This window comes from Calonectris borealis, chromosome 8 (genome assembly GCF_964195595.1).
Source record: "Calonectris borealis chromosome 8, bCalBor7.hap1.2, whole genome shotgun sequence".
NCBI classification, from domain to species: domain Eukaryota; kingdom Metazoa; phylum Chordata; class Aves; order Procellariiformes; family Procellariidae; genus Calonectris; species Calonectris borealis.
Window position 1 is genome coordinate 10,962,870 of NC_134319.1, and position 17,178 is coordinate 10,980,047.

At 41.3% G+C, this 17,178-nt stretch overlaps 1 protein-coding gene across 2 annotated transcripts in view; it reads left to right on the top strand.

Moving 5' to 3' along the window:
* The window catches only part of PIK3R3 (phosphoinositide-3-kinase regulatory subunit 3), a 79,563-nt gene extending 67,688 nt beyond the window's left edge, over positions 1-11,875 (top strand). For both annotated transcript variants that reach the window (XM_075155856.1, XM_075155858.1), the window contains 9 exons: positions 590-701; positions 3,062-3,160; positions 4,604-4,784; positions 5,591-5,716; positions 6,464-6,606; positions 7,764-7,940; positions 8,794-8,868; positions 9,243-9,413; positions 10,851-11,875. In XM_075155856.1, the coding sequence (XP_075011957.1) occupies positions 590-701; positions 3,062-3,160; positions 4,604-4,784; positions 5,591-5,716; positions 6,464-6,606; positions 7,764-7,940; positions 8,794-8,868; positions 9,243-9,413; positions 10,851-11,052 (1,286 nt within the window). In that variant the 3' untranslated portion in view covers positions 11,053-11,875. The remainder of the gene's footprint in view (positions 1-589; positions 702-3,061; positions 3,161-4,603; positions 4,785-5,590; positions 5,717-6,463; positions 6,607-7,763; positions 7,941-8,793; positions 8,869-9,242; positions 9,414-10,850) is intronic.
* Positions 11,876-17,178: the final 5,303 nt, after the last annotated feature.

The following is a 17,178-nucleotide window of genomic DNA, read 5'->3' on the forward strand; positions in this document are numbered from 1 at the left end:
TCAAAGAGTCATAGCTTATGTTCCTAATAGGAGCCTAAACAGTAAATCTAGTATGAAACATGAAGCTTGGGTCTGTGATGGATATACTGCTGCCCAGCCACCACTTCTCTCACTAGCAGCATTTCTCCCTCTGAAGAAGAGCCCACCCGTTTCCTCTTACGGGTTGCCATAAAGACTGGTGATGCCTGAGCAGCTGGAGTTTTTCCATAGCGGTGCACGGTGCTCTCCAGGCTGTGGCTTTCAAACACAATACACCTTTGTAACTTGTTTGGAGGTTTAGGCGGTGATTGCCCTTGTAGTCGTGCCTGAGCCAGTCTTCCTTTTAACAAAAACTCATGTTTCCTCATACTCCTTCCCTTTCCCCTCCCTCAAGCGCGTGTTTGGTTTGAGTACTAGGAAATCTGGGATCACAGTGCAGCTGTTGACTTCAAAATTTTTTAAAAATTACTAATTTCATTTACTTTGCGAGAGCTTGAAATCCAAGTTCAAGGTGCACATTTTCTCTCGCTTTTTCATTGTTATATTTCATTAACAGTTTAGTGAATATTTTCCCCTGTTTACCTTTCTTTAATCTGTTCTTCGTTTTCAGCTCTTCCTCCAAAGCCCCCCAAACCAATGACTCCAGTCAATACAAATGGAATAAAGGACAATTCCAGTTTCTCTCTGCAGGAAGCAGAGTGGTACTGGGGGGACATCTCAAGGTAAGTAGTATTAGTAAAATATGTTAATTAAAATATATTAATATATGTTATTAAAAATAGAATAAGCCTGTTAGAATTCAAGAGAAGAAGAACATGCCTATTTCAGGCAGCATTTTACAGGAGGGAAACACTTCAGGACTATACTTAGCAAAGCACTTAAATGAAAGTATTCAACTAGATTCAGGACTTGTGTTTAAGTTGTTACTGTTGTGGTGCAGATATTGCCATTCTTGGTGACCGTTATTTTGGGTTTCTAAATTTCTCCAGATACACAAAGTCTTTAAAAAAGAGAAAATTATTTCGTTCAAAAGAAAAGTGCTTCTGAACGTGCTATCTAATAAGGTTTTGTAAGCTTACAATGCTGGGATGCATGCAGTTCAACAGACTTTCAGTAAGAGGCTTGCTCAGAATAAAAGGAGTTCCGTTCTTATTTTTTTGTTTCTTTAACATTTGGTTAAAATTGCATCTGTATGAATTTCTATTACATGTTGGTATAAATATAGCTCTTACAAATGCTAACCATCGCCAGCTATACTGAGCAGATGATACAGATACATACCAAATAAATTAAGTTTTACCTCTTAAGGAAACCCTTTTCTGTGCGCTTGAGAAAATAGATGGCTTGGGTTAGGTTCAGAAAATGAAGTGCCAGTTTTTATATACTTAATTGCATAAAGGAACTGAAGTGTCCAGTCATCTCTTTCCCTCTTAAGGCACTTCTGAGGAGTCTAGAATTTGGAACCGTAAGGGAAACATGAGCATGCTGGGAGTGTGATCAGGAATTGCTCAAACTTGTGCACATAATACTTTGAAACACTTTGTCAGATAGCGGCAAGAAGAGCATGTTTGCCACAGTAGTTCATTGAAGTTCTGAGAAGGGAAATAAAGTTTTCATATCTTTATTGTACCACCCTTATCTTTATAAAGCAAACCCGCATAGATCTTGCTTTTGAAGGGCCTCAGTAGTGATATTTTTCTGTTAATTCTAAACTGAAGCAGAGTGGCAAAACCTGATCACAAAACCTATTAGGCAGAGTTTGTTTAAAACTGCTTGATATTGGTATCAGTTTATTGACTGTGGATTTGTTCCTCAGTTAACAGTGCACGTGATGGCAGGAGCTAATGCAGTATAAATCACATTGGAGTGGCTGTATTAGATTAAAATGTGATACACACGCATGTAAATATGGAATTGTTTATGACTCTAATTTGACAGCCAGCAGGGACGCACTGCATCGGGCTGTCAGGGCAGGAGCCATGTTTTTCAGTCAAGATCTTGTGCTGAAAATTTTGTTACGAGCTCCAGGGTGCAACTTGCAGGCATAAGCCCAAGCCCGTAGATCATATCTATCCATTCAAAAAGGAGAAGGCCATTTGAGTTAACTGGGTCCAATCTGTAAAATGTTCTGAGAGGAGTAAGCGGATATGCACATGATACTGAATAGGAGTCAGTTTTACTAACAGAATGGTTTTCAGGTAGCTAAATCAAAACTAAGGCTATTTTGTAAGAACACTTTTGTTCCTTAGTATTTGAACAAAAAAGCTGCTGTTGATTTTTCTTTGTAAGATTCAAGTAGGCTTCCTACCTCACTTAGATAATGTTGAGGCTACCTGATAAACTTTAGTTTCCAAATGATTGTATTAAAAAGTGCTTAGTGTTCTAAGAACCTGTGAGGGAGCTGTTATAAAGTGAGATATGTAATCTGGGTAAAATGGTCAAACCTGGCAAGACACTTAACTCTTCAGCTGAAATAATATTCTAAATGCTTACAGGTACTTACTTTCACGAAAAGATTTCTTGATTTAGCTTAAAGCTCTGGACTGAGTATCCTCTTGCTTCAGTTGTAAATAAGGAAAAGTTGCACTGAAACTAGCAAGGTTGTAGTGGTTTAAAACTGCTGTAAATAAGATCAGAGTTAAGCCAATAATGAGTCTCTTGAGACTAAAACTGTGCTAAACTCTATAGACACCTTTGAGCTATGATGCTAGAGACCGTTTCTTAAGAGGTCAGGACTGGCTTCTCAAAGGGCACCTGTTTCCAGTGTGGACTTTAAAACCTGAGCAGATTACAGGGAAAGGTTGTGAACTCTGAGACACAGCCGCTACTGTTGCTTAAACAGAGACTTATTCCTAAGTGGCAGTTGACTGCAGCTGCTATTTTTTAGTATAACTACACAAGTTCAGACTTGCTTTAGATGGCCTAAAAGACTAGAGGGCCTGAGTGTGAAAGAAGATTGCCTGATATTTTGAAGACTGAATTCCTTATGCATGCTGGTGTTACTGGCTCCAATATTGATACCTGTGGCAAAGATGATCATGTCCTTAATGCTTCTAATTTTGCCTTTCTTTCCATTCTCCAGGGAAGAAGTAAATGACAAATTACGAGACATGCCAGATGGAACATTCCTGGTGCGCGATGCATCAACCAAGATGCAGGGAGACTACACTCTGACATTACGGTAAGCATTGAGCAGTTGTAGTCCACATAGTAAAACCCTGAGTAGCTAGTTGCTATACCAGTGACAGCAGTGGCTGTGTAAAGCTGACGTGCCTCAAGTAGAGAGATGTTCCCAAAGGTACTGCAGATCACAGAATGAGCAAATAAATCAGCCAGGTCTGATAGTCAGTTCTGTTCTGTGCATTGAATCCTGTCCCTCACTAAACACTACTGTAAGGATCTCTGTGTAGATTAGATGGGACTCAGGAAGGAGAGCTACTCAGTAGTGCTTCATAGTTTCAGAACTGCTAAGGTAAAAGGTATTTATAAACTAGGGCTTTGATTAATGGGAGCGTGTTGAATATCTCGTCAGCATGCAGCTCTGGAGAATTGAACACAGTGTCTTTGTAAAAAGAGTATCTTGTGCTTTCTGATCTGAAGTTTAGGAAATACTGAATTGGAGCCGTGTTCCTTTCTTCATTAAAATTGTCTGCAAGTGGCAGACTTCCCAGAGCTGCCCCAGCCCTGTCTACTGCAGTTAGGCAGCAGACCTCATGTGACTAGCTGCTGGTGCCTTGCCCGGCCTGTCCAGCCACTTGCCTCAGCCAGGCTCCCAAGATTGGTTGTTAGAGGCAAACAGGCGAGCCGCATAAGCCACTGCCTCTGTAGCGCACCTTTGGGAGTTACCATGATATGGTAGCTATTTGATCTTGCCGCGAAATTCCGTTGTCTTAATGGCAGGTTTGACCCCAAAAGTGTAGTTTAAATTCTGGTTTGACTTCTGCCTTGAAGTTCACTAAGGTTTGGCATGATTTGGTTATCTTGCTGAACGCAGATGTCTTTAGGAACCAAAATTGAGAGTGCAGGAAGGACAGGATATTGTCTAAACAGTCTATTGGTGAAAAAAAGGAAGAAATAACCACTATATTTGTGGAAACTGCTAGAATGTATAAATCTGGATAATGTAAAGTCCTAAACTTACAGCCATCTTGTAATCCTCGAAGGATTTTGTTTAGGTTCATGTATCCTGTATTAGCATCCATAACTCAAGACTTGTTAATCACTGTATAAATGTATACTCAGTTGTATATTATTAGTGACACCAAATTGCAGGAAATAGTGGGTTTGGGTTTTCATATGGCTCCTTTATTCAGCCTTCAGCATCCTCCTTTTCCCTTGCAAAACTTCTGGCAAAGCTAGATCTTAAATACCATAAGCTGACTTCAGAATGAACACATAGGAAGAGATTTACTTTGGGCTTTTTTCCTGTTCAAATAACATCTGCTGATAATTCTGTGTATATTGACTCTTAAACGACCAATATCTGCTAGTATGTAAAGAATCACTATGAAGGTGTACAGTGTCAAAGCCCAGGAATTTCACTGGTGTCTTTGTAACAGCCTTAGTGTTGAAGAGGGATAGGAGGTACACAGTAAAACCTCTAAATTACTGTACTGCTTTACAGGAAGGGTGGCAACAATAAACTGATAAAGATCTATCATCGGGATGGAAAATATGGCTTTTCTGATCCATTGACATTTAATTCAGTTGTGGAACTGATTAACCACTACCGCAATGAGTCTCTTGCTCAGTATAACCCGAAGCTTGATGTGAAGTTGATGTATCCAGTGTCCCGGTACCAGCAGGTAAGATCTTCATCGGACCCCAGTAGCTATTAGTGCAGACAAGAAAAAAATTGCAAATGTGTATATGGCTTTGTTTTCTCTATGTGAAACCTGATTATTTTTTTTTTTAAACGGAAAAAAAAAAAGTGACTTTTCACATTTGACCTCACTTTGCTTGTAATAATGGGTCTCCCAAATTGTCTAGCCATTTAAGCTTCTTCATTTTATCAAGTTTCCAGTCTCCATCTGAGCAGTCCAATAGAGAAGTGAAACCCTGACATGCAGCAGACTTATCCTGAGAAGCTTTTTTTTTCCTCTTGGGTCCTCGTGGACCCACAGGGCACTGTTCTAGACAGTGTTGCCCTTGGAGCACATACGAGCCATGCAGCTGCTCATTCTGTGCATAGCCATCTAAATTTTTCAAGACTATTTTTTAAAGTTTTATTCAGTAGCCTGACACGTTGTCTTGCATTAAGGAAAAAGAACTGCAGAGGTTTTTGGAAAAAAAGAGACTCTGATCTTTAACTTCAGATTCCAAGCAATTCACTTCCTCCTTTCTCCAACAGGGGATAGCAATCATAGACCTTTTGGAAGCTTAGTATTTTGGCATAGTTCTTGGTGTCCCATAGTTCCAGTTCCTACTGTCTGTATCTCTGGAACTTGTTGCATGGGGGAAGGGGGATTTAGATACGGTATTTATGTTCTGTAGAAACCTGATTAAAGTGATGCTAATAGCTGTAAAATGCAAATGTGCATAAGTGGACAAACGAATACTCTTAAGGAAAAGCTGCTTTGCTTGAAGACTTAATAGCTTTTTGTATGTACAGGATCAGTTGGTGAAAGAAGATAATATAGATGCAGTAGGTAAAAAGCTTCAAGAATACCATGCTCAGTATCAGGAAAAGAGTAAAGAGTACGACAAATTGTATGAAGAATATACCAGAACATCACAGGTTGGTTCTACTTTAGCTATCTGTAGAGTCTAAATTTAACCTGTCATGGCTAATAAAGGCAGTCCAAGGTCAGAAAACACAAGGAAAAAACTTAGTAAATTGTGGAATAGAGCAAGGTGGTTTCAAAGTTGATGGAAACAGTGAATATTACTTGTTGCTGATAGTCCTAGAGGTATGGTGTGGGGCAAGGAAGAAAGAGGAGCTGAACTTCCTAGTATAAGGTAGAGCGGCGGCAAAGGCCATCACCTACAAGCATTGCACTGCAGACTTCTTCCTTGGCTGCTGAGTATTTCCAGCTGCTGTATGCTGCAGTGGGAATTGTAGAGGGGTTTGTCCAGGTTTTCTATGAAGTCACGTTCAAATCAGATACCATATATTATGCATTAAGGAAGTGTGAATACAGTATTTAGACTGCTTCTTGTAAAATAAGATAGTTCATAGATGGGGAAGAGGTTTGCTGGCAGTCTTCCTGCAAACTAAGATGGAAAATACGACTAAAATATTTGAGGGTTTGCAGCCTAATAGAGAGCATCATGTGGGGGAGGAGGGTAGACTTACAGGGAGTAAGTCTTCCCTATACTTCCCTGACTCTACTCAGACATTCTACTAAATTTAAAACTGATTAATCACATTTTGACTTACGGGGGGAGAAAAGTTCATCTTCTCAGTCAATTTAGGGAACATAATCGAGTCTTGCATTGTCATCTGTATCATGAACGAATGATGAAGGACTCTTTCCTCACATAGGAAATTCAGATGAAGAGGACCGCAATTGAAGCATTTAATGAAACTATTAAGATATTTGAGGAACAGTGCCACTCACAAGAGCGATACAGCAAAGAATACATTGAGCGATTTCGCAGGGAGGGGAATGACAAAGAAATTGAACGGTAGGCTCTCAAGTTGTGTTTGCTTACAAGGAAGAACTAGTGTCCACATTGACACTCCCATGAAATTCTTTTATATAATATTGCATCATATAAACCACTTTGTAAACTCAGTATTTACTCTGAGACCTTCCCCCAAGGCGTCTGAACTTTCAGTGAAGCCCTCTTCTGTCAGGGAATTGCATTGTAGACAGAAGAGGTGGGAGATCTCTGAATTATTCTCTCTCTTAACTTCAGTAAATCAAGATCTGTGATGAAGATCAGGAAATAATAGCTGTATTTGCTTCTCCCACTTCTATTTGGATTTGCTCAGAATATAATTCAGAAAAATCTTCACTTGTAAACTGCAAAATGGGCATAGATCTGGTAAATCTCATAGTCCATAGTCAGTTTTAGTCACTTTCAAAGAAGGTGAGTATTTAATTGCCACTACTTGGTAGTGGATAGTGGTCATCTAACAGAAATTCAGTAAGGGCCTCATTTGAAATTGCCCTTCTCTGAAGATACTAGCAGAAAAAGCTGTATCTGGGCCTTTAAAGAAATGCCAGCTATGCTGCCTAACTTGACACAGTGCTTTATGGTAGGGTAGCCTCAAGGAGATTCTTAGACTGAAAACAGTTACCTGTAAAAATCTTACTATGCGATTGTGGTGCTTCATTTTGACTAAAGATCAATTAACAGGGGAAATACATTATTTTCCTGAATTGTACCAAACCTGCAAACTAATCTTGAATGAAGAGGTAGGCAGTGTTACTTCCTGGTAGCTCTTGATCAGGAATTGAAGTCTGCATTTGAAATCTTGCTAGTACTGATACCTATGGTGGGATTGCATAACTGATATACCAAAAAGTGAATCTGACAGTGAAGGTGAAATCTGTTCTAGCTTACCCTCCTAGAGATAATTTGTTCCTGCATCTCTGCCAGAAGGAAATATATTAAGGTAAACTGAAGGTTCAAACTATGCAAAAGGGTGATAGGCCTTCTGGCAAGAGGTCTTTTCTGGCACTCTTACAGTAATTTTCAAGTTAAGATGAGGCGGTCAAAGGGAGGAGCTGCTGTTACAGTAGTTCTTGTGATACTCTTACATAAGTGCTACCGGTAAGGCTGAGTCCTTCTAGACTGGTTTGGCCTTACCTCTCAAATATTACACTTTTTTGCAGGATAATGATGAACTATGAAAAATTAAAATCACGCCTGGGTGAGATCCATGATAGTAAAATGCGCCTGGAACAAGATTTGAAGAAACAAGCTCTGGACAACAGGGAGACTGATAAGAAAATGAATAGTATCAAGCCTGACCTAATTCAGCTCCGCAAAATCAGAGATCAGTATCTTGTGTAAGTAAGCCTGACCTGTACCTCAGAATAGTATCTCTGATGAACCTCATTAATGACTGTTTCTATCAGGATAATGGGAATTTAATTTTCTTTTCATAACCAAAGTTCCGTGAGTGCTCAGGTACTACATTCTGGCATGGGATGTCTGAGTAATTGGTTGGCCTCTTCATGACTTCATTCCTTTATTATGCTGTTGTCAGACTTAGAAGAGCCTGCCGCAACTAGGTGCACGTTCTGCAACTCCTGTAAATAAAACATTTAAGATAAGTGAGTTATAAACAAAACCTGTGCCTGCTGATACAACAGAGGTTAGTACTTTTTGTGCTGGGTGCAGCAGTTGTTGCTCGTACCCACCCTTGATTTCACTGACACCCCTGTTACCCAGCTCCTAATGTCCTTGGGCTGGACTCAGTGCACTTGGATTCCGGCAGAAGGGAGAGGGAAACACACTGTCTCAGAAGGTGATGTGAGGAGGTTAGAAGCAGCAGTGGCAATACCCATTTTGTTTTCCCAAGAGACGCAATTTGTATCCCGCTTGTATTCCGCTTCCTTTCTGGTCTGCACTGTGCAGAGGCAGTACCTCTTCCTCAGCTGTACCATCTTCTTTTTCCATTTAAGAGATTGCTTCATGGCTTCTCTTTGCTGTTGCCCAGTAAAGGGGGCATCTCAGAAGATGATGCAAGGAAGCACTCTTATGGAATCTATGGTCTTTCTATGCGTTTTGCTACTGGAGAACAAACTAAGCTCCAGACTGTTTCTTTGTGGGACCTTGTGTCTGAGCTTCAGCTTGCCCAGTAAGAAAACGTGTACATGTACTCTAAAGTAACGTATTAATGCTCTCTTCTTCTGGCAGATGGCTCAATCACAAAGGGGTAAGACAGAAGCGAATAAACGACTGGCTGGGGATCAAAAATGAAAATATTGATGAGTAAGTGTCATTATACATACGATTTTACTGAGAAGTGTTCCATTAATAAGTGTTTTCTCTTGTGGGGGTTGGTAATATGAAACACCAGTTTCTCAATAAATGACTATAGAAAAAGGAAGGATTGCAGAAAAAGGGAGAAATTCTCTAGGGGAACTGTATGTCATGTGAGGCAGCAACTCTGCTGAAGCATTTAGGATTAAACAAGGTTGGAACAATTAAGTTCTAAGTTGAAGACTTTAATATCTGTCCATTAGGAGCCTGACCTCCCAAGTTGGGTGTGTTCTGGCATTTCTTTGAATGATTGCTGCAAAAATAAATCACTCTGCTTATTAACTCCTTTACTGACCACTGGTTAAGTTTATCCTCTCTTTCAGCATGTACTTTGTGAATGAAGAAGATGAAAACCTGCCACATCATGATGAGAAAACTTGGTTTGTTGGGGATCTCAACCGTATCCAAGCAGAAGACTTGCTCTGTGGGAAACCTGATGGAGCATTTTTAATTCGAGAGAGTAGCAAGAAAGGATGTTATGCTTGTTCTGTGGTGTAAGTCTATTTTCCTTCTTATTCTAACTATTCAATTCATAAATCTCTACCACAGCTCTTTATTTTGGAGAACAAAAGCCAGGCCTAGTCTAGGCCTACCCATTGGAACATGTTACGTGTTTGCAGGAAGACTAGCATGGTATAAGCTTTGTTGCGAAAATGTGCTTTGAATGTGCAATAATTGTAGTCCTAGCAGTCTCTTCAGTCACCACAGTAGCTAGTACAAAATTCTGAAGTATCCCAACTTGAAGCTCTACAGTCGTAAGTAAATGAAGGCCAAATTCTCCCATATTCTTCGCTGCCAAGGAACACATGGAAAGAAGAAAAACAGAGCTGTAAAGCTGTAACATCTTCCGTTCTCATTTTCAGGCATGGCCAATTCTAGATGCTTTGTCTTGTATGTTTAAGATAATGGTGATGCTTCAGAGGAGATGTTATTTGTGAGCAGTACTTTTTATGACATTCACACAGTCTTGCATTGATTTCTTGTGTTTCACTTCATTTTGTGCTGGTGTAGTGGAGGTCAGAAGTACTTTTATTCCATTATCTAAAAACCCTTTAAGCCTGTACTGGACTGCAAAATGGCTTTCACTGATTTATTTCACATGAGGTTAATTGCTTCTGAAAGCAAGTCCGAGAAATGAATATGTGAAGGTATATCACCTCAAGGTAACTGAAGATTGTAGTATCTGCTATGTTCAAGATACTGTTTGTCACAGTCACTGAAGTGATGGGTTCATCAGATACTTTTGCTTCGTTGGTATCATACTACAAGCTAGCAAAGGGGTGGCATAATGTTACCTGTTCCTACATGTGGCTCAGATTGTAATAGGCTCCAGTACAGGGATTACATAGTACTTGATCTTTCTGGCAGATAAGTTTTTCTAGCAGCTTTGGAAAGACTGTGTTGCAGTAACTGCTTTGCCAAGTTAAGGACTCAGTCGCTATGACTTCAGATAATGAACCAACTTGAACCCATGCCATGCTTAACATTAAAAAATGCACACTGAAGGTTAGTGCTGCATTTCATGAAATGCTCTGTAGGTCCTAAGAATTTGTGGGTTTTGGCATCTTTGCTTAGTGGAAAGGTTTCCAGATAAGTTGAGCACAAAGTCATAGCTGACTTCAGGTGCTTATCTTCTTGGTTAAGCTCTTGACTTTTTTCTCCAAGAAACATTCGGAGAACAATGCAGTAGGGAATTGTACTGCTGGGACAGAAGAGGCCTCTTATGTGGATTATTATGCAAGAGTATTTAATCACATGCCCTGAAGCACTGTTTCTTCACAGACTATATTAATCTCCTCAACTTGCATCTGCTGGGTCCTCCATTATGTGATTTAGTGACTGGCAGGGTTGCTGCATTAGTTAATTGTTAATAGATTGTCGCTTTGGGTTTGTCCTTTGATGTTAAACTCTCCTGGTTTCTTTCCTTGCAGAGCTGATGGAGAAGTGAAACACTGTGTGATCTACAGCACTCCAAGAGGTTACGGGTTTGCAGAACCGTATAACCTGTACAGCACACTTAAGGATTTGGTTCTTCATTACCAGCAGACATCCCTTGTCCAACACAACGATTCCCTAAATGTCAGGCTTGCCTATCCTGTCTACGCACAGATGCCCCCCTCTCTCTGCAGATAAATTATGGGGAGGAGGAAAGTGTTGGCTTATCTTGGATTCTTTTCTACAATTTTTATTAGAACTTGGAGGGCATTCTTTCTCCTTAGACTGCTTGTTTTGCACAAGAAGTGATTCTGTGAATGTGAATCAAAAAGAGGCCTAGCAGCAACAAGACGACAACTTGGGTGTAGGTGTCCTGGTGCTACCTTAAAAGCCTAGCTGTGCTTTTACACTGATACTTTTGTTTCCTTATGAGGGGAATAAACTCAACACAATGCGTACAAAAATACTGGAAGTAAAACATCGTTTTATGGAGATAATTTTTTGCCAGGCACCTTCAGTGGAACTTCTAATTGGATTTTGTTTTCTCTTGTTCTTGTAGAGACAAATTGAAGCCTCTGTTTGAGGCATCAGTAATGTCTTTCAGTCTTAAACTCCCAAGAAAATAGGGGGGAAACTCTATCACAGCAATTCTTCTCTGTTAATTTTAGCAGCTTCACTGCGATTCAGCTGAACTTCCAAAAGAGGGCTTGTCTTGAGGTACATGGAATTTGGTGAGAGAAGACCAAAGGAATTACGGAAAAGCTTCAGGTTTTTATTTAAATGGAAAAATGCTTGTAAAGAAAAGTTGCTTTATTTTTTTGCCAACAGTAACAAAGTTTTGGTTTCAATGGCACTACAGGTCTTCACTTAAAGGAAACATTTATAACCAAATTGAACACACCAAAACTTTGTTCGTTGCTAGATTGAGCACTTACGGGGAAGGTTGCATTAGCATCCGCACATACTTTCTACACCAAAACTTGAAACAAATAAAAGGAAAAGCTAAACATTGTGTGGCTTCAAAACACTAAATTTGTCTGATCTGATTGCTCACTCTCCTCTTTCTTCACCCCCCTTCCTCCCATTTTTCAGCTTGGGATTCTGTTTTCAGTTTTTAATGATACTGTGCTTCGAATGTAAATTAGAATGAAGCTTGCACTCACCTGTTGCAGTTCTCTTGCTGAACAATGACAGACTCTTGTAATGCTTGATTTTGGTATAGAAGAGGTAGGTGCAATAGAAGCTTCTGGATGGCTTATTGTACCAAACTCTTTCATGAGGTGTAGTCATTTCCAGTTGTCTAAAAGTGAGCATGCTAATTATAGATCTCCTCTGATTTGTTCTTTGCAAGCTAGGTTCTGAACTCTCACACCACTGCAGCCAAGCAAGATTTTACACTGGTATACTCTAAATTCCCTTGTAGTTATTTTAGACATGATGCAAAACACAGGAAGGGAAGAGAGCCGTACTCCTCAGTTACTGGATGTCTGGTACCATCCTTTGGCAAGGGTTGCTGTCAAATACCGGAGTGGGTAGTCCTGGGCTTCATCAAGCAATCATTTAATAAATCCCCTCCCTGGAAAGTATACAAAGCAGCTTATTTCCATTCCCTAAGCTTCTAAAATGAAAAAGAGCTAAATTTGGCAAACTGAACCATTTGGCATCAAAGCACAACTGGCAAAGTAATTGTTCAGTGTGCAACCTTGAAAGTTACTTTTGTTCCTATTACTGGAAGCAGTTCCCTTGCAATGCACCCATTGTGCAGGACAGGAAGCAGACAGTCATGCAGGTCTGAGAATGCCCTAGGCCTGTTTCTGACCCTGGGGCTTATTTCCTGTTCAAATGGGGTTTTTTCGATAATGCCTGGGCAGTAGTGCCAGGCTTGTTGATGTTTAGTGTTTACACTAGAAGTATTATTTCGCTAAATGTTATGAATTTGCAAGCAGGGCAAGGACAAGGCTGGAGCACTGACAGCCGTTGCAGGAAGGGTAGTCTGTTTGCCTGGCATGCCTGCGAGATGTTTTATTTTGCACTAGTGACCCTGATGCATCCTAGGCACTTTGTAATCAGCCAGAGTGCAATCTTCAGGCAAAGAATTCTGTAGATGCCACTTTTCTAATTAAACGAAACACTACAATACTTAACCAAAACTGGATGAGAGGAGAAGAAAATTCATGCAAGTTGCTATGTCCGTGACCCACATCTGCTCGTGTGTCCCTTCTCTCCAACTTCCCCAAGAAAAGGAAAAACGAGACGTAGCCTTTGCTCTTAGTGAAAATCTGGAATGGATTCCTCAGTGGTATATGGACATGGAAATTTTTCTTTTTAAAGAAACTTGCCCGACCTCTTGGATAATTTGCAGTTCTAGTCTGGTAGCTGTAAAGCTGTCATTCTCACACCTCTTGTGCATCTAGCGTTCCCTTGGTGCTGGGCAGAGTCCAAATGCCTGATGAGGAAATCAGTTCAAAGCCACAAGTGATAGCCAGGTGCCTCATGCCTGTGGAAAAACCTGTGCGAGAGGAGCGTCTGATTGTTTTCTCTGCCCTTGCGATCTCACTGTGCTCGCCTCTTACAATGGTAACGTTTGGGGCTGATGGGGCACGTATTTCTGATCCCTGTTTTTGTGACAGGGACAACCTGGCTGAAGTGTTTCACATCTGCCCTGTTTTTAGGTAGGGCTTGGTTTTGTTTTAAACAAGCACAGGTCTACTTTCAGGCTCATAAATCCTGGCACACCCTCGCAGTACTGACAGCAGCGGGACAGCAAAGCAGGACTGTCTGAAGTTTCCCTGTTGTGGAATCTGACTGATCCTGTGAGGTCTTGGTCCAGGCTCCGGCCCCGGCTCTGCCAAGGTAAATACAGTGTAATTCCATTGGCGTCCGTGAAGGTAGCTTGGCTTTATGGTGGTGTGAGTGAGTTGGGATTCTGGCCCCTCACTCTCTGAGATCTCTTCGCTGATCACAGGTGATGTATTTGCTGCGAATGATGCACTCAGAGCCAATAAGCCATCTTGAAGCATTCTTTGAAATTCTGTTTTGCCCAAACCTTCGGATCAGGGCTATGGGCAGACTAAGCCCACGTTCCTTGTGTTTGGCTCCGTTATCCTCGGCAGTCTCTCTGAGGCTGTGTTTTGCCGCTGCGTATCTCTGTGTTTGGTTTAGGCACCTGAAGTCCCAGCTGCTACATTTGCTTCCCTTTGACTCTCGCATGCCATTGCGCAGATTCTTTTTGCATCTGTTTTGCACTCGTAGGGCAAATGAAAATGGGTATAAAACCCACTGACGTGTAGCTGGTGCGATCCATGGGGAAAGGGCTTGGTCCTGCTGCGCTCATTGGGCTCAGCCTATTTCTATTTGCTCGGTAGGGTTAGACCGGTGAGAAAACCCACGGCTTCCAGGAGCTGTTCTACACTTGCGTGACTGAGAAATCCGAAATGGGCCTGTGATGTGCAGGATTACATCCTAGTATGAAAAGCAGCTGTTAAGCCTAAAACAAATACAGGAAACATGAACATAAAGGCAAAACAAAGGAACTCAAGTTCTTTTAAAACAGTAAGATGCGAGGTTTTGGTTTCAAGAGTCAAAACGTCAGGAGGAAAGGGGGAAATAGTCTCACTGTTGTAGCAGCCGTCTGTTAGCGGACTGCAGTTAGAGGAGTACTGATCTCATTGACCCATACTGTATTAAATATGTATGTAGATTTAAATAAATAACTTTTGCACAGTGTTAAATGGGGGGGAAACGTTGAAAGTCGAATATGCACAGTTTCTTCTAATCTGTTTTGAAGTATATTTGCAGGGATCAGGGGTGATTCAGTATTTTGTATTCGTATAGATGGAAATCAGGTCTACTTCCACAGTTGCCATTGGCCCCATTGTGTCAGCCACGAGTGCCATGTTTTTGAAGTCAGTAAGTTACAAATCTTTTTCCACTCGTTTCTTTATTGATTACAAGTAATCTTAGCATGGCTATAACCAACCTAGAAACAGAGGGATGTCCCGACAGACACTTCACTAGTATGTGAAGCAGTAATATGTGATTGTCCACCTTCTGATACTGGAGTGCTCTAGATTTGGGGGTTGTATTTTGTTGGTTTTTTTTTTAATTCTCATCAGCAGTGGATTGGTTCGCTGCTTTGCACCATTGGTAGTTGCAATCTAGAGTTATATCCAGTCTAGCGCTCTATGCCAAAAATAACATGCTCTTTCCACACTCATCTCTCTTGATGTGGCAGATGGTCAAGAAGTTTTCCATTTAATGTGATGGGCCTGATTCTTTTCTCGCTGACACTAGTGTAAGCAAGACTTCCACTACCGAAAGCCATTCCCAGGAAAAGAGCTTGTATTTAATCAAACCTGAATTCTAGTCACAGCAGGGCAAAAATCAAAAAGTTTGTCCTTCGCAAAGCCAGGCAACTGTAATGGGGACTGTGGAAATGAATGTTGACACTTGGTGCTGTTCTGGGGAGGACGGGAAGGAGGGGGGTCTTGGTTGCCCCAGATCCTGGGCTCTCTGCAGGCTTGGGTGGCACTGTGTCCGGCGACTGAACGCTGTGGCTGTTTAAAACAGCAGAATTGCTGTAGGAGTGTCACACCTTAAGTTTGGAAAAGCCCCTTATTTGGTACTTGAACAATCTCGCTTCTGTTTTTGAATGTCTCTTTATTTTTTATTTTTGTTACACTAACAGGGAATAAAAATCTGAAATGTTAGTGAGTCTTGTATGCTTGCTGCATTGTGCAGACATGAAACAGGTACTGTTTGTGGATCGGGAGGGGTAAGAGACAGGTTCAAAATGCGGTTTTACAAAGCACTATGATAGGCTGGGGGTTGTTTTGTTTAGATCATGTTTAAAATCAGATTTTCTTACGAGTAGTTTCCTTATGTTGATTTGCAACCTCTGCTTTTGGAACAGCAAAATCAAAATGTTCCCAAAGGACAAAGATACTCTGAAGGGAGGAGGGGTTAGGCTTGCTCAAATTCAGCGTTCAAAGCAAATAGCTTTAACGAAGAGGAAGGGTCAGCATCCTAAAGCATCCCTCCGGTTGTAGTTCGATGAAGCAGTAGACAGACCATGAAGTAGGACCTCCGCTTTGAACCACGAAAGAAAGAGGAGATGCCAGAGCAGATCCTTCCCTTTGGAATGATCGGTTGTACTCTCCTCAAATGTGTGTGCAAGGAGATAGTCAGGAATTAGCAGAAGTCCTTAAGGACTTGCTCCTCTTTCTGTATTGGAAGGGAACTCGCATTGCCGATCCCCTCGTTTCCCTTGGCACAACCCGTGCAGCCGGGAGAAGGGAACCGAGTTACTAGCCCAAATAAACATGGGCCTTTCGTGAAGCAGCTCGGCTAGTTAAGTACTGCGTGAGGAGTAGCTTTGGATGGGGTTAGATGAAGTTTGTCCAACATTTTTGTGAATCTTGCATTCTGTGGGCAGAAATACTTTCCATCAAATGGGAAGGGGGAAAAAAAAATCTCTTGAAATCTTTTCAGCTCCTTCCTGTTTGTTCACAGGGGCAGATAGGGAGCTTCAGCTTGTTAACTGTTCAGATGATGACAGTGCTTGAAGTGCTGGTCTTTGGGGCTGGCTCCATACAATTAATGCAGAATTTGCATATTTTTTTTATTGCTATTGGCACAGACTCGCCGTATTTTCTGACTAGACTCACCATTTGTTGTAAAATTTGCCTTTAAAAACTGTAAGACGAGCTTGAGAGGCAAAAAAAAAAGTGAGAACAGGCTCTTATTGATAGAAAAAACGCCTCATTGATCAACCTGTATTAGAGAAAGCAGCTTTAATTTGATGCCCCCCTCCACCGCCTTCCTTTGGGATTGCTTCTGTGAGATCAGCGTTGGCAAATGAGGGGGCTGAGAGTTCCCCCTGTTTTCAGCAGCGCTGTACCCGTGCGCTTGCCAAGTGCTCGTAGCAAGGGGCTCGGGAAAAATGATTGCATCCAAAGACAAAAAAAGTGTCCAAGGGTGAATATCACCCCCTGGCATCAGTCTCGTCACTTCAGGGGAGTTGTAGGATGCTGGGGCCAGCCGCGAGCTGCCCGCGGGTCTCCGTCGGGTGCGGTGGGGGTTCGTGTTCAGGCGACTGGTTGGGGTTTTGGTCTGTTTTGTTTTTGTGAGTGACTTCTACATCCAGCAAAGATACGTTTGACGAAACCTGTTAATTTTGTGTATCTGGCTGTTTATTGCACCACGGGATTGTAATGGTCTGCATCATCTGTGTGTGCGTGTGTATGTGTGCGCGTGTGTGTGTATATGTACTGTATGTATATAGATATATGTAAAATATATTCACGTACACATTTATATGCATTA